The sequence below is a fragment of the Callionymus lyra genome, chromosome 4 (assembly GCF_982586985.1).
Source record: "Callionymus lyra chromosome 4, fCalLyr1.hap1.1, whole genome shotgun sequence".
NCBI lineage: Eukaryota > Metazoa > Chordata > Actinopteri > Syngnathiformes > Callionymidae > Callionymus > Callionymus lyra.
Genome location: NC_141821.1, coordinates 31,201,822 through 31,227,730, shown reverse-complemented (window position 1 = coordinate 31,227,730; position 25,909 = coordinate 31,201,822). Strand labels below are relative to the sequence as shown.

The 25,909-nt window shown below is 40.4% G+C and overlaps 2 protein-coding genes across 3 annotated transcripts; one reads left to right on the top strand and one right to left on the bottom strand.

Annotated features, from left to right (window-relative positions):
- The first annotated feature begins 149 nt into the window (after nt 1-149).
- hacd4 (3-hydroxyacyl-CoA dehydratase 4) lies at nt 150-3,965 on the top strand. Of its 2 annotated transcripts, none has more exons than XM_087789731.1 (7): nt 150-307; nt 755-861; nt 921-1,048; nt 1,102-1,211; nt 1,273-1,379; nt 2,502-2,636; nt 3,337-3,965. In XM_087789731.1, coding segments are annotated over exons 1-7 (672 nt in total). In that variant the 5' UTR covers nt 150-305; the 3' UTR covers nt 3,420-3,965. The 2 variants fall into 2 exon arrangements, with proteins under 2 accessions (XP_087645857.1, XP_087645858.1); XM_087789732.1 differs by having other exon boundaries at nt 165-307; nt 801-861.
- On the bottom strand, nt 3,450-25,909 carry focad (focadhesin). The gene is made up of 44 exons (XM_087789728.1): nt 25,896-25,909; nt 23,336-23,407; nt 22,747-22,821; nt 22,129-22,283; nt 21,282-21,380; nt 18,928-19,029; nt 18,596-18,821; nt 17,681-17,890; nt 17,518-17,605; nt 17,246-17,436; nt 16,851-17,111; nt 16,509-16,613; nt 16,254-16,355; nt 16,063-16,190; nt 15,873-15,999; nt 15,237-15,371; nt 14,876-14,926; nt 14,700-14,783; nt 14,297-14,432; nt 13,619-13,807; nt 13,426-13,547; nt 13,268-13,360; nt 13,010-13,098; nt 12,396-12,437; nt 12,214-12,322; nt 12,030-12,146; nt 11,521-11,759; nt 11,365-11,454; nt 10,899-11,046; nt 9,857-9,976; nt 9,623-9,745; nt 8,617-8,694; nt 8,469-8,540; nt 8,291-8,393; nt 8,149-8,229; nt 7,961-8,089; nt 7,773-7,888; nt 6,871-7,131; nt 6,220-6,309; nt 5,965-6,142; nt 5,373-5,470; nt 4,784-5,035; nt 4,635-4,710; nt 3,450-3,588 (listed from the first exon to the last, which is right to left on the bottom strand). The coding sequence occupies exons 2-44, from the start codon at nt 23,390-23,392 to the stop codon at nt 3,515-3,517; spliced, it is 5,421 nt and encodes a 1,806-aa protein (XP_087645854.1). The 5' UTR covers nt 23,393-23,407; nt 25,896-25,909; the 3' UTR covers nt 3,450-3,514.

The window sequence follows — 25,909 nt, the reverse complement described above, 5'->3', positions numbered from 1 at the left end:
CAGAAATATTTCAGGCCAAGTAAGCAGCAACAAAAGAAGGTGAGGAATGAAGAAGTGTCCAGATGTTGGCAGCTGCTCAGGTAACTGGATCTTTCACAGGCAGAAACAAATGGAGCTTCCTCTAGTTTGCAGCAGCAAACACCCCAGAGGTCGCAGCAGTGAAGTCATATCATCTGCACTGAGAGGAAACTCAGTTGCAGCTCCGAGAACAAGTCTGTACTGGATGGAAACGACAGAATGACTCCACAGCAACCAGCTTTATAAACCTTTGACTGCGAGAGAGGAGACTTAAGTCGCTGGAGAAAATGTAAGTTGTCGCTGCACACGGAAATACTTTGATGGGAGCTTTTATTAAGATGATCTTGTGACTGTTCTTCAGCAGGAATACTATCTTTCAGTTCAGTTGAAACAGGTTTGATCATTCAAAAGCCAGTTGGACGTGGGAGAGACATTCCTCGAACGTTCATTTCTCAATCCCTGAGAGAAAGAAAGACTGAGGGAGAGTCTGACACAAACCTTGAGAATCCAAACACAGCAAAACAAAGAGCTTTAAGCAGTAAAAATCTTTTTTAATCGTGTATTTTAAAGTTGAAGAGTGAGAAACTTGAGAAGATTGATTGTCTTCATGAAGACATTAAGACAACCAGAGGTGAAAAGTTTAGGATCACCTTTAAGTTACTGAATGATTTCACCAGGTTCATGAGTTTGGTTATCATCATTTATTATCATTTCCTGTCACGTGGTTTACCTCCAGGTTCAGCTTCAGACTCGCCTACATCTTCTTCTACAACCTGCTGCAGTTCTGTGGACACACATGGATCCTGACCAACATGGCGGCCAGGTTCATCAGCTTCGGCCGCGGTGAGGACGAAGAGAGACGGACGATGACCTCTATGATCGTGACCGACCTCTCTCGACAGACGCTTTAGCCGACACTTTCTACTCGGTGGGATTCGTCACGAGTCTGTGTCAGCTGATGTCTTTCCTGGAGCTCTTCCACATCGCCGACGGCGTGGAGAAGGCCAAACTGCTTCCACGGTTCATTCAGGTGCGCATGAAGGTCATGATGTTTGAGGATCCTGATGACTTGTCCTTCAACAGGTGGTGGAGAGAAACCTGATCATGTTTACGTTCATCACATTCGAGGGGGTCCAGAGTAAACCGGTTGTTTGCCTGCAGCTCTTCTTGTGGAACGTTATGGATCTTCTCAGGTGTAAATTTTGAGGACAAAAACATTACTCTGAGGTTGACATGATCTGCGTCTGATGGCAGGTACCCTCACGAGATGCTGTGTTTGATTGACAAGCCGCCCCCCACCCTGTTGTGGAGTCGCTACACAGTCTGGATCACAGTTTACATCGTCTCCGCCGTCTCAGAAGGTCAGCCGGTCCTGACACTGTGTTGCTGCTCTTGTGTAGAACCTGTGACACGTTTTCATGTCCGACCCACATTTTTGGTTTTATTCAAGCAAACGTTAACCATGTTTTATATGGAGGTAGATTTGACTCCTATTATCCAATTTTAAAAAGTAGCTTCAATAAAAAAAAACATTCAATAAAATAAAAGCTTCAATTGGAAAATAGATTTTAAATTATAAAAAACGTTGTTGTTAAACAATGTACTTGATAATGCTTTTGCTTTAATTCAAAAATTACTTTAAATTAAAAAAAAGGAGCCATAATCCAAAATTTGTTTTCGAAAAACAAAAAATAGCTTCAATCCAAATATAGATTTAAATGAATGCTTTAATAGAAAAAGGTAGTTTTAATTAAAAGAAAACATATTTTCAATTTTAAAAAAGTAGCCACAATCACAAAAAAAAACAAAACAGCAAAAACATAATTTCAGTAAAAAAACAACTAAAAGATTACTTAAAATAAAATCCTTTAAGCGTTTTTTGACTGAAGTAACTTCTTTTAGATTAAAGCTAATTAATTTTATAAATTGGAAACATATTTCTATCTCCTTTTTTACTGAATTATTTTATTATTTTATTTAATAAAACCTTTTTGATTGATAAAAATAAATCTTCCTCCATAGTTACAGAGTGAATCCATCTGTATGTTGTGTTTGGTTAAATATGTCCACAATATCAGGTATTAGAGATAACATTCCTGAAAATGGTGCCTGAGGCCTTAATTACGTAAAGGAAGTGGTCAGTGGCCCCAGGAAGTGGCTCAGCAACTATCAGGAAGTGGTGAAAGTGCTTTCAGACAACACTGTGGTTCTATCACTGACACACAGCCGACTCAGATACTGACATCTGGATACTGACGAGAAAGCTTGGCACCATAACTTCAAGCTACAAAACTATTTCTTAAATAATTAACATTTTAAAAGACCCATGAAAAAGCAGTTGATTTTAAACAGTTGAAATGATGATTAAAATGATGAAGGATCCATGGAAGAGTATAAAGGAAGAAACAACACATTGATTAAACAGTAGAAAGCAGCAATAACTTCCTTCATCTAACATCTAATGATGATGACCCCCTTTCCAGGTTTCAACATCTACCAGGTGCTCCAAGATCTCTGGCCACCACAGTCCCACCCATCCACAGCCATCGCACCATCATCATCCTCTTTCTTGCAGTTCCATCTCATCCTCTCCGCCTGTCTGTGTATCCTCACCGTGGGTAAGAACACACTTCGACTCTCCAACCAGATGGTTGCAGCTTCTTCTTCAACGTCTCAACGTTAATCTGATTTAAAGCAACACGACGTAACCTTCAACATTCACTGAACAACCCTGACTTGGTGACCCACTTGGTCACTCGTATGATAACCAAACGGAAGTGGGTCGGAGACGGCGTGTGCATTCATTTCCATAGTGGCTGAAGGAATGTTTGAAGTGGTCAGGAAGAGGAGACGCTAAATTGTCTCAGAGGAGCCGTTTCACTCGTTCTGTTATCAAATGCACACGTGGACTGTGGGGGTGAAGTTTTCTCAACACTGTTGCAAGGAGCAGGTGTAGATTTAGTGAGTAGCTACAAAAAGATCGGAGCACAAATCCGTTCTGCTCACGCTTCATGAACAAGACCCTTTGAGAGGAGAGACGGCAGACATGTTGAACAGCCATTGTTAGAGATGGAGGTAAAGGATGGAGAAACCAAAAAGGACTTGAAGAGGATATGAGTGACTTTGGAGGACGGTGAAGAAACGTTCAGGTGGAGGAGACTCATGAGAAATATCCACAGATGAAAAAAGATTCAAATTTTATTACAAAAAAAAATAGTTTCCATTATTTTGTTCACGAGAACTAAGACCCAACAGTTTATTAAGGGATGGTTTCTTGTTTCCATGATTAAGAGTTGTGTGTCTGTTGTGTTCTTGTAGGAGTCGGCGTGACAGTGTGGCAGCTGCTGCTGGAGAGACAACAGCAGCTAGACAGACTCAACAAAAAGAAGAAGAAGCAATAACCCGTGATTCCAAGCGGAAACATGAAATGTGTTAAATGAAATGTGTGTGGTGTCAGTACGATGTAAAGGTTGGACGTCGCGACCTTCCCTTCAGCCTACCATCCGTACGCTCTGGTCCAGACGGTTTTCTTCTTGAACTCAGAGGACGACCTCAATGCGGACAAGGTCGCTGGAAAAAGAAGAAAGCAGAAGTTAACATTACAAATGTGAAAATATTTGACCTTTATTATCACGTAGCTTAATGTCCACTGAAGAGACCATTAGAATTAAATAAAAAGTAGTCACACAACTTTGTTCAGGTGAAAAGGAGATGAACCAGACTCAAAATACAACTTCCAGACGACACAAAACTAGCCGGGCGAGAGGAAAAGGAGCCGACCGTGGATATTCTGAGGCGGACCGAGGTCATCTTAGATCTCAGCATCAAATATGTGTGTGTGGATCATCATTTCTTGACACCCATTTCCTTTCTGTCCATTTCATGAGCTGTTAGTATTGTGACATGTGTCTATGTTACGTAATGTAATAAAAAAGTATCCAAAATGATTATTATTTCATGTGTAAATGAAATTAAAACAAAAGTAAATACAATCAGGAACACAGACAGTTTTCAGAAAAATCCTGGAATAGAATAAGCGCCCAACATATATCAAAATTTGAAAAAGATCTAGAACTAAACTTTACTACATTTCATGATTAAAATTGTACCCTTCATACTTAATGTTATTAAAATAAAAGTGTAAATTCTCTTGTGAAAAAATGACAATGTCTGGTGGTTTGAAATGGTTTGACTTGATAGCCTAACTAGCATAACAGTACTAAGTGCACTAACCCAGCCCATTACACATTTACAGATTTCACTATTTACATCTAAATATATTATTGCTGATTGTATAATACACTGGATAATATTATAAGGGATACATTATTTAGGTATAATACGTTGTGTGTGTAAAACTCCCTGGTGTTAATGATCTGATTAACAGGTGTTTGTTGTGTCTTGTCAAAATATCTAAAATGAATCAACTGCAGAAGGAAGAGATTCTCCAGTGTCTCTCTTTTTGTTCAACATCTGAAAATGTATTTTCTGCAGCATATGGAGTCAGGAGAAGAAGACTGACGCCCTGTTGAATCCATGACAACACATCTGGACTTCAGAGCTGTACGCTGATGTCAGTAATTCAACACTTTTATAAATTAAATAATGTCGCTCACCTTTCAAAGTTAGTGATGTCGTTGTCGAGAGATTCTCCTCAGGAGCCTCCGAGATGCTCAGAAGCCAATCTATGAACTGACACATGAAGAAAGGTCATTATCACTGGAGGATCCAACAACACTGCAAACATCTACATGTGACCCGGAACCTTGTTGGACTGCGAGTTCCACGGCTCTTTGTCCAGAAGCAGGGGCAGGCTGTGGGGCAGTCCCAGCATGCACAGCGGCAGCGAGCCCTCAGTTTGCGTGTCGTCTCCGTAGAGACGGTGAAGGATAACTGGATTCTTGGACACGGGTTGCCATGGGAACCATTCAGCCCTGATGCCCAGCAGGACGGGCATGAAGTGGTCGCCCCAGGATACAACAGCTGCAGAAAACACCTGGAGCAGGAAGTGAGTGGCCTGAGGAGAGAAAAAAATAAACCGGGGATAAATGGTTGTAGCACCAGTATCTCACCAGGAAATGACTCCCCCTGGTGGTCCAAATATAAAACACATCGGGAGCTCAAGCCCAAAGTTTTTTCAAAATCGATCCAAACTTTCAGCTTTACTTGATCCAAAAACTGCTTTCATTTGATCGACACTTACTTACTAAGTTACATGAATTGTTACAAAACTACTCAATTGTCTGAGTCATCCTGGAGGGAGTGAACATAACCACACTCACACACTCACACTTGCTGAAACATGTCTGCAGCTCATCACAACAACATTTACATCCCAGCAGCAGCACATTTACCAGACTCTTGTCTCCACTGACGGCGGCGGTTGTGCCATAGGCAACGTTTCGGATGAGTCCCATCAGCTCCATGAGCCACTCCATCCGTTTGGCAACACCTGGAAACAGTTGTTCAAACAAGTGTGTTCATTAGCTACACAGTGTGAACATTAAACGACTCTATAAATACAGATTGTAGAAACAAAGTTTTTTATAACTCATCAAACTGAGCACAACATGGGTCTTTAGTGGCAGCGATATAACACAATCTTCTTTTCTTTTTTAATGATAATTTTCTGCATCACTAAGATCCAAAATACTTGAAAAAGAAATGTATATGAAAATGGTTTAATCACCATACAAACTAACGAATAATCTATTAATCTTTTTTCATCCTTTTCCCAGCAGCCTTTTCTACTTTAAGTTATCTTGATGAACTTTACCAAGTTACAACTATCCTCTACATGTCCTCATTCATCACGTTCATCCATCCATCTCTGACTTTCTCAATCCAATCTGTTCCCTTCCTCTGCGCTTGTCAGGGTCTGGACTATTTTTCATCCTTATTACTTTATTCCAAAAAACAGGAAGATAAGAAACGTAACGCAGTTACCGGTGTGAGCACTGGCTGCGAGGCGACATTGATAGAACGCCTGCAGGAGCAGCCAGCCGACCCGTTCGCTCTGCCAACCCCGCAGCACACCAGCGATGACATCATTGAGACCCAGCAGAGGAACTCTGCCCTGAGAGACCAGGTACGCCAGAGTGAAGCAGCTTTTCTCCACCTGAGTCTGACATGAAGAAAATCATTATGATGTCATAGACCTCACATTCCCCTCAACAGGCGTTTCTCTTCATCACAGTTTACCTCCGTGACTCCAGCGATCCTGTCTATTTCTGTGTCGGACATCTCTGACAGACACTTGGTAACTCGCACATACAGATCCACCTCACTGTCCTGAACAAACAAAGAATCAGAAAGAAAACGTTTTTTTGTTTAGCAAAATCCTCAACATTCAGTTACATTTATTGTCATACCACTCAAAAAGTAAATATGTAATAAAATTAAGATAAGGTTAAAATCATTTTTTTAAGTGAAAAGAAGAAAAAAAACATTTTACCTTAGTAATTGTGTACCATCTTTTTAAAGATGTATACAACTGGCTGTACCAGTGCATACCCAATTTAACACATACGTAAATGTGTGTATTTTTTTATTTGCAAATGCAGATTGTACAAATATATACACTCCATTTTTAATTTTTAGGTAGAAAAACAACTCTAATACCTTCCAAATCACTTTCGGAAAGACAAATTGTCTCAACCATGACGCCATTAGGTATATCATTTTACAAATAACAATTTATTTTATTGTATCCAAATCTTTGAATATACAAAGCAGCAATGTATCGTAAATTAAAAAGTAGATACGAGAGCACCCTCTAGTGGCAGTGTCCGTATTTTCTGCAGATGTGTGTCCTTTTTCTGTCTGTCCAACATGAGTTGAAACAATTCCTACCTGAATCTGGTTGGGCAGCAGGGAGAAGACCTTCTCAGTGGTGGCGCTCAGCACGCTCCAGCAGGTCTTGCTGGGATTGGGCAGAGCCATGGCTTGAGCCAGACCTTGTAACAGCGAGAGGCACAGGGGCAGCCGCTGAGGTCGAAGGTCATCCTGGAACATCTGCAGGCCCAGACTTTCCACGTAGATGTGGAGTTTGTCGTCCGCAACATGCTTCATCCATGACGAGAGGTTCTCATAGAGGTGGCCGCGAGTCCGAGACTGTAGAAATAAGAAGTGGAAATTAATGTAGAACGGACTTGGGCAATTATGTGGCCCTGAAGACATTTAAATAATGGGTTCATTATTATTGAAGTTCTATATAGTACTATTATTTTTAAACTGGCCCCCATAAATAGTGAATGATGAAATGATGTGCTTTGTCACGATTGTCACACATTTTTTCTATTGTTCTTTTATGACTTCTATTAGGTCAAATTGTAGAGAAAATTTAGCTGTTGGCACCACAACAGTCAAAGTGAATAATGTGGCCCCTGAGGAGATTTAATATCCAAATTCTATCGCAGAATCATAGCCAGTGTTCATAATATTTCATATTGATCATGTGTTTAGAACAAAATAGGAAGAATTTACCACAGAAATACATTTTTCAAATGTCATATTCAGAGATGACTCGTGTATATATATATATATATATATATATATATATATATATATATATGTCATATCTTATTATGTCACACTTTGTACTTTAATAAAAAAAACATCTAGTTCTGCAGCAACACCCAACCATATTTTCTTTCTCTTTTATATCAAGGTTTAAGAACCTAAAAACCTGATTCAATCAAAAACGTAGATTTATTTCTCATATAATCACAGAGAGTTCTTGACAAACGACTCACGCTGAGACTGTGCACAAGGGGAGGCGACAACCAGGAGCCCAGAAAGAGGGAGGCATTCTGGGAAGACTGGGCTTGAGATGCTGCCAGAACCAAACACTGATGCTGCACTTCCTCTCCTGTCGAGCCAGGCAACACGTGTGAACATAACACACACGAAGCAGAGGATGAACATGTCACTCGTATCTCACCAAAGCCGAGCCTCATCAGCGGAGACAGAACTGCGCTCCAGTTGATGGGAGGGAACTGGTAACTCGCGCCAACATCTGCAAGGGCCTTTAGAGCCGTCTTCACCACCACTGAGGCCACTGTGTCTGGACCTGTGAGGAACAAAAATGTAGCTACATTTACGCATCAAATAACACTTTTGTGTTCTTGCCTTTCTTTCCAGCTTCTGTGATGAAGTCCACCACCGATCTGATGACGCTCTTCTCTGGCAGGTAACTGAAGCTCTGAGGCACTGTGGTCAGACACAGAGATTATGGTGTATAGTTTAAATAAATGAAAGTTCTGACACAAACCTGCGGTGTGACTGTGGCTGCTGATCATGTGCGCGATATGTAAATGACCCAACAAGCAGGAGCAGTTGGACTGAAGGCCGATGGCTCCGGAGAACGTAACAATCTGCAGCAAGAAGAAGAAAAAATGTGTGAATAGGATTTTTTAAAAACAATATTCTAAGAACAATAAATTATTTACTTGTGAGACGGCACGGATGACTTCGTTCAGTCGGCTCTGGTGCTGCGCGGAAAGTTCCTGCTCACTTTTTAGCTGCAGCATAAAATACATTCAAATGTTTCTTATGAATCTTATTCAGTGCCAACATGATAACATCTGTCAATCACACCTGGATAAGGTAACTCTCTGAGCCCACCAGAGCCACCAGACCATTAACAGCAGCCAAGCGTTGCATTGTGGGACAACCCTGGAACATAAAACACAAACTTAAGAAACACCAAAACTCATAATTTATTTTTGCTTTGAAAGAGGCATGTTCAAAATCTGGCCTTAGGCTCATTTGTGATAAAGATTCACTTGCCACACAGTGTCTGACATGAATTTTATTTTTTGCTCATCAGCTCTTTTGTTTACACTTAAAACTAAACCTTAAATTACTGTTGTTTGAAAAATATGGATGGATTGTTAAATTTCACTTGTTTAATTTTACTTTGGTTAAAAAATATCAGGAAGATCACGTCAGGCGAGTTATTTTAATAAAAAAATAAATATAGATAGGAACGAAATGAGAAAAACGTTTGAAATAAACAATGGTTTTAAATGTATGTTGTTGAATTGCTAAATGAAAAAAAAAGTTTTTTTCAGATATTCTTAAAGTATTGCTGTCACATCAAATCGTTATTTCTTTAATAATATTTCCATTATTTCAAGAATCTAAAAATATAAAGATGCACAAGTCTTGGTTTTTTCAGATCTTAAAACCATGCTTAAAAAATTAATGATAATTTTCCGTTCATTTTGAGTGAACTAAAATACTCACAAAAATGAAAAAGTCATAAAAACAACAATATTAAGCGATAACTTAATACAACTATAAGCACAATTTTAAATAGTTAAATATTCCTAAAACATTCTATATGATCTGTTTTATCATTTTATTTTGATTTCATGTCTGTCTAATGTATATAGACACAATCAGAAGTACTACTGTGTTGACTTTGTTCAGGTTTTTTATTTAGCTAATTATGTTTCACAATCTTGTAACAGACTGTGTTCTGTTTGCACTTAAATGTGTGTGTTTGACTGCAAGTCTGGTTACATCTGTTTGTGTTAGAACCTGTTTCCTAAGTATCAACAACCCTTCCCTTTTCGTAAAGCAAACAGAGTTCCCAAACCTCGGCCAGTAATATTTTGACCCACGCAGCCAGCAGTCGTGGGTGGACGTCCTCTGCTTTACCGTGACCAAACATCGCCAGGCCGTGAACCGCCAACCCAGAGGCGAGGGACAAGCCTGGTGTCTGCATCAAACGGCAACAGAGTAAATATTTAAGAATGTAATCAATCAACATTGAACGTATATTTAGACGTGAAGCAGAAAACCTATTGACACAAATCCTAAACCTTCTGACCTGCTGGCTCTCTTCCGTCAGACCCTGCAGAGAGGTCATGACCTCCTCGGCCTTTGCGGCATCAATGATCCCTCCTCTAAATGCGGAGACGCCGACACATGCCGTGGAGTAAGCCAGAACCTGTGGAGAGTGAAGAGTAACAAATATTTGACACATAATTAGCACAAGAAATTATACTTAAGGTAAATACCTTCTTAATAACAGATTCTAAGTTTTTTTTAAAAGAGTGATCTTAAAGTGCAACTAAAAAAAAACTCTCCTGATTCACTCACAAGTTTTCAAATGATGAAGTCTATCCAAGATGCAGTAAGTCCCTTGTCATGACCATGTTTTTAACGTATTACTTTATAAGGTTCTCCCCTGTCTGAAATCTCAGTGAACAAGAGGTTACGAGAGCAGAGTCCATTATGACGTAATAATGGCTTCACTCCTCGTCCAGCCAATTGTAATCACGCCTCGCTTTGTTTATACAACAAGTCCCTTGGAGTTGGGCCATGAGGGATCGCTGATGCGCGGTGACAAACATTGATGTTTGACCAATCACAGCAGAGCAGGTTTGGTTATGGTAAACCCGACTTCATCTCCAGAAAAACAAACTGTTTTCAGTGGGCGGGGCTTAAGTACATTGTCTAATGTAAATATTCCAATGAAAAGAGAGTTTTGTTCAAACAGACACATACTGATGATACAATAGAGTCCAACACACAACACACACACACACACATCAACACATTAGTTGACCTTTAATTAGTTCTATTTTATAATTTTATATCCAAAAAACAATTTAATTATAATAACGAATAATGGCCAGTTTTTTGGTTGACTTATGGGTAGTTTCTTTGTGTGTGTGTGTGTGTGTGTGTGTGTGTGTGTGTGTGTGTGTGTGTGTGTGTGTGTGTGTGTGTGTGTGTGTGTGTGTGTGTGTGTGTGTGTGTGTGTGTGTGTGTGTGTGTGTGTGTGTGTGTGTGTGTGTGTGTGTGTGTGTGTGTGTGGAATTCACACTTTAAATATTCCGTTTTTTCCATGGTGAAGTCTAGTGTACCTCCTGCAACATCCGCCCTTGAGCGCCGCTCTCCTTCAGGCTGCTCAGAAATCTGTCCAGAGTCTGTCTGATGTAGACGTGTTGCTGTGCCTGACCACTGCTGCAGAGAGCTGACAGAACCTGACCCAGGCCCAACATACAGCCAGTACTGGGGCAGAGAAGACAGATGTTGTCATGCAATGACCTTCGCTAAAATGTACAAATAATGAGAAAGAGCAATACAAATTTTCCGAGAAAATACATGTGGTGAAAAAGAAAAGAGTATTTAATGGTTTATAACATTGTGGGGTAACGTTATTAAATATTGAAAACCATACAGGTACAGTATCTAATACTACATAATCCAAACAGATAGCAGGAAAAGAACAATAAATATATCAGTTAAACTTCAATTCTATGCTAAAAATATGCAACATAACATGAATCATTAGAAACACAAGTTTGCACAAGTAAATGAAACACTTACTTATACTCCAGATCGGGATCAAATGAGCAAGATTCCAGAGCGGCAAGAGCAGTGACCAGCAGCTCCGTGTCCCTCTGAGTGGAGACGTCACTGAGGATCAAAAGTTAAATTCATTCCACACATGAAAGACAAGAATACGAAGTCATTTATATATACCTGAGGCGTTGGTGGTGCAGACTGGCCAACACCAAACCAAGAGCCAGACCCGAGTGGAACTGGATCGCCTGGGAGTCGCTGGCTGTGGGCGAGCCCGGCAGGCCGGCTTGAAGCGCCGTGAGGACCTGAGCCGGTCCGTCCTGCTGCCAGACCACCAGCACCGGGACCAGGAGGTAGAGTGCCAGGCTGGCACAGGAGCGAGCGATCGCACTCGCTGTGTTCTCTCCGGAATAAGAGCGCTGGCAAGTGGACAAGGAGACAATAAATCAGCCATTGTTACTACTTTTCTACTCAGACATGTAGGCTAAATGAAACGTTACATACGGAAATATGGTTTATTATCAGAACATTTATTGATGATTTGAAAACTTTATACGAATACCTACACTGATCCTCCTACTCACCACATGTCAACAAACATGTTCCTTTTTAACTCGTTAGTTCCAACTCACGTAACAATTAGGCATTATAACTAGCACCCAAAACACTTTCAATGAACTCGTACTTACGTGTGAGAACCAGGGAAAGATTTGGCCTTTGGCTTGGTAGCTGCTGCTGATGATGCTCAATACTGTCTCAAGCATCATCGCCAACCAGCTGGACGTCGGCACAAACTCTGGTCCCGCCTGTAACCAACACACACTGCCTTAAAGTCTTCATCCAGCAGAAGTAAATCGTCAACACGCGTCTCACCCCGAGGCCACCTTCACCGTCAGCAGGCAGGTTGCTCTCATACTTGGCCAGGGCAGCAGCGAGTCCACTCAGAGCCAGGATGGAGTTTCCCTGGACCACCGGACTGTCCCTGAACGCAACACAAAGCTAGTCAGCAAAATTCTATGGAAATGTTGACCAGTGACGGCAATGATGGGACTCACTTTGTAGCAGATTTAATGACACCAACCAAATGATCTCTGGTCCTGAGCAAGAGAGGAAAAGTGAAGTGGTTCACTATTCAAAGACATATGTGAAGCATAATACAGCATATTTCTGAGAAAATAAGTAGTTTGAGTAAAGTCCCAGAACAGCAGAAGTCCGACACGAAGCTGAAAACCTGTCTGAGAACCTGCAATTCTGAATCTGAGCTGAGTTACACTTGTTAGTGTTATTCAGAACAACAACCAGTTTTTCTACTGTTGTTTATTAATTAATTTGTTATTTTATTTTTCATGGTGTAGTTTTCATTTACAATAATTATCTAGTCTCTTAAACATGGTTGTCCTTAACAAGTGTCTTTTTGTCTTCTGTGGTTCAGATATACAGACATGCATTCCTTGGGTGTGTCATACGTCACAGTTTTCCCAAATTTATTTTTTTGCAGCACCTCAGAATTTAAGCTTTTCACACAACCAAACGTGTGTCTCTGCTTCTGCACAACCTCCAACAACGAATTTACTTAAAACCTTGTTTTCACCCGAACCCTCGCCAATGTTTTCCCTCTACCTTGTTGGACTCTTTACTGTTGACAGTATAGAGAAATATGGAGACTCACCACAGCCATGCACAGTGCTGTTTATACTGCAGCTCTTGTGGATCTTCTTTGCCTTGCTTCCGCTGCATTTCCAAATCAGCACGACGACCCTGATCACACATCAGAATGAACGGCAGACTGTTTTTAGGGATTACAGCAGATATTTCCAAACAACTTAACTAGTGACAATCTAATTGTCTCAGGTTTTTTTCATATCAAAACTTTAAGCAACAGGTGAGCCATAGGTGATTCAGTATGTTTGTTTCAGGGAAGACAAACCTGGATCACAGCATGGAAAGCTCTGCTCATAAAACCTCGCCAGGCTTGAGGTAACAGGAGAGCACGATGCCACTCCGAGGGCTGGATGTTCACCTGCAAGTAAACAGAAAAAAGATGAAGGAGCCTCAGAGGAGAAGACAACGAGGGGGAACTTGTACCTCATGAATTAAGGCAGTTAACGTCTGCAGGTAACTACGGCTGCGGCTGACCAGGAATCGATCAATCGGGCGACCCTCGCGGTCCGTCTGCTCGGGCAGCTCGTAACAGAGCAGGAGTCCAGCTGTACAGAAGGATCATTGATCAACAGTCTGAATCCATTTGTTCAATATTTGAACCATGTTTGCCAAACACCTGCCAGTCCTGGCTTCAGGCCTGGCTGCTTGTTCTTCTCATAGGATTTCAGCATGAACGACGGGATCCCTGCCACAGTCTTGCCCTGGTCTGAGCGCATGCCTCCCCCTCTCAGGGCAGAGAAATACACTCCTCTTGGCATCTGGCTCATCTCCTGCTTCACTAGTGAGGTCAGGAAGAGCTCAAAGGCTGAGGAAGAAGAGGAAACAATACATATTCAAAGTGAAGAATTTAAAATCTCATCCCCTTTGTGACACATATCTGTACTATTTGTAACATTTTATCACTTTTCAAAGATTCAAGGATTTGAATACGTATTTATTTAATTTGATTCAGTTATATTTAAGAAGAATGCATAAAGAAGAGTTAGGAAGAAGTCAAGTCTTCTGGATGATGCGTGCCTTTTGTCATAAATTGTAAAGGATGAAACACATATTCATGCAGTATAAGCTTGACAAGAGGGCACATGATACATCACATTGCAAAACAAACTAGACGGAAAAATAAAAGAGAGATCTTAAGAGCAGCAACAAGATGACAAGAAACCAAAGAGACTAAAGAAATCTAAACAAGAGGACAACATCTGTATGGCTATAACCATGCACATAAGGATGATTTAATAAACTTCTAGGAGTATAATATTTAAACTACAACTACTAAAATAAACGAGGAACTCACCTGGTAAGACACTTGTCGACATGAGTGTGAGTAGCTTGACATACGATGAACCTGGGACAGAAAGATCCTTCTCTTCATCTTTTTTCTCTTCTTCTTTATCCTCAGTCTGCTCAGGAACCTTCGTAAGTGGCCGTGCCTGCAGACGACATGAGCGAGAGGATGGAATTCGTAAACATTGAGAAAATTGTGGTTATAAGCTCCACCCGCCCATGACCCTGTTAAGAGGATGAATGCAGATAAAGAGATCCTTGGCAGAGGTAACTAGGAGGTAATACAAACAAGCAATTTCAGCACCAATAGATATTTTTAAATATCTGAGACGTAATGGTTTTATCATGATTTATTTTTTCAAATTCATATTTTTCAAGGGATTAACAAGGGATGATAAAGAAAGATGATGTACCGCCTCAGGAAGTAGATTTATTGTGTGAGCATCTTCTGGAAACTCGGTCAGAGCCCTGAAGCCACAGCTGGCCACTTGTGGATCCTGTAAAAAAAACAATATTAAAATTTTATATGAAAAAATAATGCAATTCATGACATGTTGAAGTTAATACATTTTAGCATGCATAAACACACCTTGCTCAGTGCAAAGCTCCAGAGGAAGCAGAGCACCTCCTCGTTCAGTTTCTGGCAAAAACAAACGTCAACCAATCAATAAAAAAAAGGACATTTAAAAAGTGTACTTGTTTTTGGTGAGACAAATTGGTTTACCAATATCAAAGCTTACTTGCCATCAATTTTGGTTCCGACTCATCAAATGATATTAAAAACAGTATTTAAAAAAAGGCAAGGTCAAACTGGAAGTAATTTTCATTTGAATACAGAGCAGTTTAAAAAGCTGACAAATGATTAGAACTGTAAACATGTCTTTGATGACAACATGAAAATAAAACCGGACAGTTTGAGACAAAGACACTCGGCACAAGGAAGTTTCTACCTGATACTCCTCAGACTTGACAGGCAGTTGAGGAACCAGAGCCAAGAGTTCGGAAACAGCTTTGATAATGAGGGGACGAGAGTCACAACTTAGTTCCGGCCCCAGACTTCTCCATGTCGACACAATGTCCACCACCTGCAAGTACAGACCAGGAGTTAAATAACAGTAACATCAAAGTTCCTTTGGCTTATTCCTTTCTTGCTTTATTTGCATTGTCGAATTGAGGAATACTCTGAACAGTCACTCACATCTACCAAACAATTACAATCATTTATTTACATCAGTCAAGAATTAACCCACACATAGATGGGAAGAAATAAGAGTCTTCACAGAACTATCTGTATATCTGTAGGAATTCAAGGTAAATTTCCAGTTACATTGAAGGGACAATGAACAGATAATACATTTCTTGAGGTTTTAGAAAGTTTTGACGGCATTCAAAGTCATATTTGAAGCTTCTAACCTCTGCTCAGAACTTAATAAAACAAGTATATGAACGAAATCACTTAACAAATCTACTTTCATTTGATTATGACGACAACATTTGGGATTTTCTCATTTAAATTGTTTTACGGCTGCCCTGGTCATGATATTTGATTTGATCAACTTCATTAAAACGTTTATTTAGATGCAAACCTCGGCACGGCACAGTTCTTGTAAGCCCTGCAGTGCAAGTGCTGCAGGCGTGGCCAAGTCTGGTCTGGTGTTCTGGTTCAGCGTGAGTTTGATTGCGGCCAACATGTCACATCCATGCTGGTAAGGCCTTAAAGGGACAATATTAGAATTGGAATTTTGAATAAGTCATCTGCTGGATTATGATACCTACCTCTCTCTGCAGATATCTCTCAGACATGCCGCCCGGGCCAGGATCTGCTCCCACAGGTCCTCCTTCCCCACCACTGCCCTATTTTCCTGCTGACCCAAAAGTCGCTGCAGCTCCGGATACACCCGGTCCTGACAGAAACAAAGACAAACATGATGCTCATGCAAGTTATTCAGTGGATTTCTCAGACTCACCTGCTTCCTCCAGAGAGCAGTGATGAGGCGCATGGCCACCGACTTCAGTTTGGGGTTGCAAGCCAAAGAGTTCAGTGTCTGCAGCACCATTGGGACGCACAGCTAGGATATTCAAACAGAGGTGGAGTTGATGCTGCTATGCTAACAAACGGCCTGAGCATTTATGAGGATTAGTAAGTAACATGTTAAGCACTAGTATGTTTATTAATCCAATTGTATTGAACTGTGTTTGGTGTCCTAATTTAAAATATGAACCTGATGAGTTCCGAGGTGTGGCAGACAGTTGAGAACAGCATGAGCCAGACGAGGATTCTGTTCTTTCTTGAGCTTATAGAGCAGAACTGGCAGGATAGATGGAACCTGCAGGGACAGATGGAAGACAACAGATCATTTACAAATTGGTTGTAACTGCACGGTTTCATTAGAATATTAAGATATATTTTTGAAAAAAGCCCCGACAGAAATGAAAGAGGATCAAGAGGATCTACAAAAGAATATAGCAGTGGCAGCCAATTATCAAAATTTTGCAACGGTTGTTAAAAGGAAAAGTTTCTAACCTTTAATTTCTTAGGTTAGGTTGTAGTAGGTGATGCTTACCTGGCTGGGGTCAGATGCAGCGATGGCTTGAATGGTGTTTAAGGACAGTCGACAGGCATCTTCCTGGCCTGTCATGATGAGCTGGGTGACGACAAGCGTGAGAGACGACGACAGACAAAGGCTGGACTTCAAAGAGGAAGTAACGGTCATCAGCCAATCAGCAGCGGCGGCTGGAGATGCCACAATTTTGAGCAGCACAGACAAGGCGACGGTGACCTCGCTGAACCAGGAGCTGGCAGAGAGTGGCAGAGCTGGACATGACTGCAGGGAGAAGATTTTAAATCTATTAAGTGAGACATGTAAAGTCACCCGAACTGAACTGAACCCTGAAGACAGAGGAAATGATTATGAGACAAATTGTGCTTTTAAACACAGAATAAAACGATTATTTCCACCTGTTTGGGTTCCTGCCTGTGTTGGCTGATGTTCTGCAGCAGACTCTGAGTCAGCTTCTGGTTGAGGCTGTGAGTCCGTCCGTCTGCCAGAGGCTCAGTGAGACCACTGCAGGTCTGCAGCTGCAGAACAGGTAGGACCAGAACTGTACTCAGCCATGGTGACTGCTCCTGATCTGGTACTAATTTTAAAGCTATATTAACAAGAGGAACAGAAAGGTACATGTTGAAGCCAAAGGAAGATCCACAGGAGGAAAAAAAGGTTTTCGTTTTACCAAGATTCAACAAACATGCTTGCTGATAGGCAGGAGCTTCAAGGAGGAGCAGAGCGACGCCGAATATTAGCTCATTTATCGGCAGCTCCTGGAAGAGAGATTTGACTAAACATCAGATCTTCACAAAATAACATAATTGATACACATCGACGATCACAAATACCTGTTGACAGGCAGGAAGGAGCTGCTGCATCAAGTTCACGAGAGGTCGACAGTCACCGTTTAACTTGAGGCAGCGCTCGGACGCACAGAGCAAATACAGCAGAAGCCTGACCCGCTCGGACCGCCACTGTGCATCACAGGCCCCGATTATATGAGGAAGCAGAGCGTGGATGAACCCACACAGCTCCAATACTGCTTCCACACTGTCCACCTTTGAGGGAAACAGAAAGCTATAATCTCATAACACTTAAACGTTTTATTTATTAATTTCAATGTTCTGGAAACAAAAAAAAACCTTTTTTTCCAGAGCCAATTCACTACAATTATAGTTAATGTTTTATGATCTAAACAAGTACAAATTAGGATTTGCATTTAGCCAATATTAAAAAAGAACAGAAACTTAAAAAATGTCCAACGTTGCCTCAAATCACAAGTCACCACTTAGTTTGTATCAGTTTTTGATCAATTCACTACCTTTGAAAAATGTTCTGTTAAATTATGTACCATTATTGTAATAATATATGCAGTGTATTGGGGATATAATTGAAGGAAAACCCCACTTTGATATGTTTGGTGTGGCCCAGTTGTAATACAGAATAAGGGTTTAGAGATTGAGGTTAATGTCAACCTCAGCTGACATTAATAATGTGTTTTTAACTTTGTTGACTTCAGATTTTACAAAGAACAAACTGACTTGATTAACTTTTTTTTGATGGACCTTTCTGCAAGAATGAACCCACAGTTGATTCAATTTAACATCTTTTTTCCCAAAACAATTAAACACTCAACGTTGCCTCATTTTTAAAAGTGATGTATTAATCAAAGCTTAGAAACAAGCTTTATCAAACAGGTTTTTTATAGTACACCTAAAGTGGTATTCAGTCCAAGTCCCTCTTGAATCATCTCAACCTCTCACCTGCATGTTTGGCACCAGCTCACACAAGCAGCCGAGCAGACCGTCATACACCGAGGACGAATACTGGCCATCTTTGTTCTCTGTCTGACGGACTGATGCTGGCTGTGTGGGCACTATCACCCGCAGGAGGCTCTGGCGTAGCAAGGCATTCTGGGATTGTCTCTGTGGTTCACAGTACAAGTAACGCAGGAAAGGTGCCAGCATGGTGATGTAGGCCGGTACATCTCTGTGGAAAAGGAAAACACTTTATTTTCTTAATAAAAGGCTGTTTGATTGTCTGTTAATGCATCTATATTATTGCTCTAGAGTCTTTAAGGTGATCAACTACTTGCCTGTCAAGAGCATGTTGGACAAAGTCAACGATCTCTGACAGCAGAACGGGCCAACAGTCCGGCCTGTTCTCCACAGCGGTGATGAAGGGATGTGGGTTTGATCTGAAACACACCAGACGAAGAAAACTCAATTGGAAAAAGAATCAAATGATGATGCCCAGTTAGTAAATGATATAGACGGCTGAAAATAATGGAGAAAAGCATTCATCTTGAAGTGACAGCCTGTTTGCAGACACTATCCTCCCCCTTTCCGCTGCTTATTTGCAAACCCATTAAATCCGGCTGAAGTACTCAAGTCAAGGTGAAGTCTCCGAGTTTGAGTCAAGCTCACAGTCAGGTCAAAGGTTAAACTAACAACAAGCGGGTCCCCTCAACTGTCATTGGTTCCATCTATCATGACATGTCCAAGTGTAGGAAGGAAGTTCAACAAACCAGGGACAGCAGGTTTTGTGAGCCAGACGAAGTCCACATCCAGTCTCACACTCATTCTTCATAATCAGTGTGACCATCTGCCCCCCACTTCTCAGGTTGCCCTCCGGTCATCTCTCAGCCTCATTGTGGCTCCTCTCCTCAAACCTGTCTCTTTCCATCCTCTGCTTCTTTGTGGCCACAAACAGAAGGAGACAGGAAGTCAGGATCCGGATCCATCCTCCTTTTCCTTCAACTCCAAGTTCACATTCTTCAGACTCATTCTGATATGACTGTGAACTTCCATGAGGGCTGTGCACATTTCCACGGCAGATGAAACAACGGCTACAACATAATAATAATAATAATAATAATAATAATAATAATAAAGAATTTGATATATCTTAATACAACGGACAGGAAACTAGTCGATCAGATCACAAACATATCTGTATGTTTGACTGAAACCACAGTGCATGAAGGACACCCACACAAGCAGAGACAGAACATGCTAATAATTCCACATGAGAAGGACAGAGGACGGATTGCTCCTAAATTTGCCTGAAGCTGGAATTGAACTTATGACCTCTATGTTGTGAGGTTAGGCCAGACCTGGGCCCCTTAGTCACAGAAAACACTACCTAGGGTTTCACGACCGCAGTAGAGTGAGGCACAGTGGATTCTTGTGGACCGGACTGGAGTGTATTATGTGGCCCAATATTTTTGAATTTTGTAATTGTTTCTTTTTATTCACTATAAGTAGTTGTATTTCAGAAATGTATTAATGAATGAAAGGTATATCATTCAAACTAATTACAGTTTTTTTTCTTCCTTATTATTATTATTATTATTAATTATTTTTTTAATCTAATATCTTTTTATTATATTATTTTGTATACACTCGTTTATGTTTCATCATCAAGCCTCCTTTTCTTTGTCAGATTTTTTATTTTGCTCAATAACAACAACTTCCGTAAATTGAATTGCCCACAGGCTGAGGCACTGAATAATAGATTTATAATGAAGCAAACACAAAAAATTCAGCTATTGCCTCTTTCAAGTCAACAATTAACTTAAAGATCATTTTCTACAACAGTTCAGAAATTAAGTTATCATTCAGAGAATACATTCTATTGTTTTTGTTTCCGAAGTCTTCATGACCAGTGCTGGAAATTGAAAAAGAAGGCCGACTGTACCAGACCACTTAGGATCCTGCTGCTCTAAGCTCTGATCCTGATGGACATCGGAGCGGCACAATGTGGCTCTGGCAGATTGCAGAAGGCAGCGGTGAGCAGACGGTCAACAATGGGACACCAGTATGCATCCTCCATTAATCCCGCTGCAAGTACAGTTACCCAGCAGTGCCCGGATAAGCGACCAATGACTGCCAGGCAAACGGCGCCACCCTGCTGCCCTCGGAGCATTCATCTTCCCACCGGGGAGGTTCAGACATCCAGACAGTCAGAGACAGAGATGAGGACAGGTTGAGAACAATAAATGGAGGAGGGATTTGAAGAAGGGAGAGAGATGTCGAGGGTGCAAAGGAAGAGTGAAGGATAAGGTAGAAGGAGCAGGAGGTTGGATGTAAAGGAAAAAATAATAAGCTGCTTTTCTTTTCAATCACCCGCTCAAATTGCTTACAAAGGCCTCAAGATCTTGGCAAAGGTGCTCAACAGAAGCCAGCGCAGAAGGAAAGGGGCCCCCACCAAGACCTGGGAGGCAGGGGGCTGTGCACTGTGTCTAGCAACCTACTTAGCTCAACCTGGACCACAGATGAAAATGAGGAATATCAAGAGAAGCAATCCAGGTGGAAACACAAGACACAAACTTTGCCACCAAAACAAACAACTGGACCTCAGAATACAAAACATTATAGTATTCTGTAAATAGCAGAGAGCAATAACACTAACAGGATAAAGATTTTCAAGATTACAAACATGACTGACCTGATGGAGTACTGACATGTGAGGTATTCCTGGGAGTTCCTCTGGTCCACTTGCATCTGGAGTAGCCGTGCCAGGATTTTTACTAGGCCCTGGCAGTTTCTGTGCAGACAGACAGACAAATAAAAAATGGATTTCTGCTCCCTTAGTCAACAGGCAGCAGTAGTTGTGCTCAAATTAGTATTTATTAGTAATTGTGCTCTTGCATATTGTAGCTTAAAATCTCGCTAGATGATCATTGTTTTCCTGTTTCCATTGTTTCACCTTAAGATTGAGTTCCCTGTGACAATTGACTTTGTTTCCCACAATGGATGAAACTACAAAATACAGGAAAAATCTTAAAGAAAACTACTGCTTAACAAAATATATTAACTGAAGTACAAGGAAACAGGCAAAGCTATGTACGAAAAGTAGTGCCAGTGTAGTGCAGAGAAACATAATTGTCAGTTGTGGAAATTGTGGGTTGTATTTGCACAAGAAGAAACTGTACTAATCAAGGTAGAAGTTGTAGTAGTAGAAATAAAAGCTGTTAAAGCAGTTGTAGTTTTATTGGTTGTAATGGATAAATGAGTAGTTGTAGATAATAGAACTAGAAGTAGAAGTAGTGGTTGTAGTAAGGATAGTAATCAAACTAGTAGTTAAGTAGTGGTAGTAGTAGTGGTGGTGGTGGTATTAGAAGTAGTGGTGGGGGTGGTAGTGGTAGTAGTAGAAGAATGTATCAGTATTATTAGTGATAGTAGTAGCATAATATTACTTATAGTAGTTATAGTAGTAGTAACAGGATCATGGATGTTGTGATGGACTGAGTGTAGGGCAGCACTGAGTCATCACTGAGAGGAAAGTTGTGTACCTGGCGGAGGGCAAGAGGTTGAGCACACTGCTGATGACATACTGCAGGTTGGCATGACCCTGATCCACCAGCAGCACCACAGCGTCGCAGCAGCAGGAACGTACCAGAGCACAGTCGCAGCAGCACTGCTGCCACAGAGTCTCCAAAGCCGGGCCCTGACACATGAGACAAGTCGGCTACTAAAGGTTCTGTCCTGTGATTGTGGTAAATAGGTCTGAACTGTTTAAACAAATGTACAAACTTTATATAAGAAGAACAACTTAATTGACCGTAGAGTTGTGTAGTCGTACAGATTGTTAGTCTATCTGTGCCTCCTCAACTGTCTCGGAATATAACTTTTCCCACAACAACACTGTTGCATATTAAGAGTTCCAAATACTTTATGACTGACATCATCACATCTCTGGGTCTTCCTACCATCATCAGGTTTCATTAGCACCTGTTGACACAAGTCATCCTGTAAGTGGAATAATTGTGTTTTAAAAGTTTTTATTGTTTATTGTGGCTCGTCACTCTCATCAATAGAAGTCCTTCAACACATCAGATATATGTCATTAACACAAGAAGAGACAGTTCTACCTCGCTTGACTTGAGAAGTGGATGAAAGTATAAACTTACATGAGTGGAGGACTGAGTGATTTGTACATTCTGACCCTTCTCCTTCAGCACAGCTGCAACAAGAGTCCTGACTGTCTGGAAAAGAAAACACCAGCATATCTTTAAGGTCCAGTCAGACTTTTAAAAGCATCCCAATGTTTGGGTTGTACCTTTACATTCATGTAAAAAACAGCAGATAAAGTAACAATAGGTGGATGATTTAGTGACTTAATAGCTATAATGATAAAGACGTCCTAAAGTAGCTTTTGGCTAACATAATAAAGTAGAAGCTAAAGTGATAAAGTAGCAGACGTATGATGAGATATAATATAACAATAATAATAATAATAATAATAATAATGTAGGCATGAATGTATAAATGAGGCTAAATTAGAAAATAAACTATCAACAGGAATTATTTTTAAATAACAGAAAATCAAACACTATAGCAGCTAAAACAGTAATGCTAACGTTAGCTTTCACATAGCTTCAGTGCTTGGTGAAGGTCTTTATTGATGCATCTAGATCTTTAGTAAAAACATGATTTTGACATTTGAAGAACTGATGCATATCTGGGGCAGAACTTCATATGAAGACAGCAGCAGCTCACCTGGGCTTGTACGACAGGGCTGGGGAAATCTAACCTGGTCTTAAGACTCTCCATCATGGCCCCTGGTCGTACCTGAGAAGAGGAGCATCATTAAACATATCTCATCCAATATTTACATGTTCAACTTCCTTTCTTTGACTGCCAACAAATGTGTAGTAAGACGATAGGTGGGCTGCTCCTCTATGATACACGCTCAGATCAAATGTCAGTGAGTGAAAGCAGCATGTGGGACAAAAGCTGATGGAGACACCTGTTGCTTCATTCCACTAATGGTGACAAGGATCCCAAAGATAGGCCTTCTGGGATCCATTTCTTTGAAAACTGACCTCTACCATGTTATCACTTTTGGCCTGAAGCACCGGGATGATTTCACGGTAAATTATTAACTGGTTGCCAAGCAGACGAAGGCTGAAACCTGCCTTGTCATAACTGCTGGCCTCCATCACTGTTAAAGATGACAATGTGATTTTGCTTCTGCACTCATCAACGTGGAACGCCAAAGAAGTGAAAATCCCAAACGCTTTTGAATCATGATATATCAGATATTGTGTTTCTGTCATTGTCACGTATGTCTCAGAATTATATATAAAAAAGCATGTAGGTTATCCGGTTTTGGATAAATATTCTATATATATATAAGAAATATTAACTTAATGACTGGCCGTGAGTTTGGCAGTTTTAACAATATAATCGAAGCACCATATGAATTAATTGTAACTAATTCAACTCATCAACACATCTACTTTTATTTAGCCAAATAGAATTAACACTTTAAATTGGTAAGGATCTTCTAGAACAGCAATAAAATCATTGACTTCTTAACTAGTTTTTACTGGCAACACTATAATGAGATGAGAGGTTCAATTTAAGATATAATTCTTAAATAAGCTAACATGTGTGAAATACTATAAGATGGATGAGTTATTGTTTTCAGTAGCTGTCGCTCCAGTATTTTGGATCATTTTGCACAACATGTACAAACTTTATTCTGAAAATTCAGTTGTTAAGAGTGGGTACCTTGGAAAGACACATTGATCATACGTATTGAAAGGTCTACAATGTTTCTAATATTTTAATTTAAAAAAAATAATAATAAGATGATGTTTTAGCATTGATGTAACTAGAAAATTATGTTTGAGTTTGATGTTGACCAATAGTTCATCCCCACCCACCCCACACCCAAAACATGGCCCCCCTCCATCTGTTATCCAAGTGATAAGCGGGGCCGCTGTAGTGTACTGTCCACCACCCTGCTGCTGGACACCAAACCCACACAGCTCAACTACTCCACTTGAACCAGGTAAGTCACCTGTCCTTGTACACCACACCAATCTGATATATGTTGAGAGGCTACTTTGTTTTAACTTATTCTTAAGGTGGGTAGTGTATAGTTGTATTATCATGGTTCAGGTGCACTTAATACACGTTTGATGAAATGCTATTCAGTTCAGGTGAGTCATAGTTAAACTACAGAAAACATTAAGATTATCCAACTAAGCGTACAACTTATCAAAGTGTTCCGGTTCTTTCTGCAGCATATTTACCTTTCAGCTGAACAATATAGGCTGGCTAGTACTGCTAGGTCTGCATTAACGATACAAGTGTGGACAATGAGCGAGTGTTTGAGCCAACAGTGCTTTTGAAATGTCAGTGCTGAGGCTTTACTGTGTGATAGTCACTGTTAAGACCTGCACGTGTCGGGTCAACACATGGGACTTTCCTCTGGCCTTTCAGGTGGCACCATCCCATGCACTCATGCTGGAGGAGTTAGGCTGCGAGCAGAGGACTGTTCACATGTTAGCCCTAAAACCTGCCTATATTTGACAGATATATGTATTTTTAATTCAACCGTAAGGACCACAGGCTTCTCAGTGTATGTATGAGTTATTCAATATATCTCATTACATGATTACAACCAGTAAAATTGTGACATAAGGTAAAAGAACACTAAGGTATAGCTAATACTTATAATAATAATAGCACATTTGCAGATCGTATTGTAAATATATCGAATTATTTGGCTTAAAAAAAACATTGATCCTGAACAGCCCATCAGCTAAACAATAATGATCAACAATGATCACACTTTAAAAATACATGATGTTGTTAAAAAATATAGCTGTCTTTAATTTTTTAGCTTAGCCGAACTAAAGGAATAACATTAAGACAGTCTTGTATCATCTTAGATATGCTTGTTATTTGACACACGAGCGTTAAAAACATTGAATCTGGAATGTAGTGCATTTCTTCACCAGGATTCGCTGATCGATACTGTGGCGGATGGATCGTCCATATTAGACCAGTGAGAGTAAATACTTGTTTACAGTCAAGACGCCATGATCGAGACAGAAGTGGAACAAAAGATCCAAACATTAACTTTGTGTTTGAAGTATGCTAACTTCTGCTAGCAGATGATGCTTAACTGCGAAACATATAGTTTTATAAGTTAGAATGCATTCATATTTGTAACTTTATTACACAAATCTTAGACATAGTTTTGGAAAAAACCTGATCAAACTGAACAAAAGTTGTATTGATTTGACAGTCGCTCACACGTTACCTCACACACCAGCC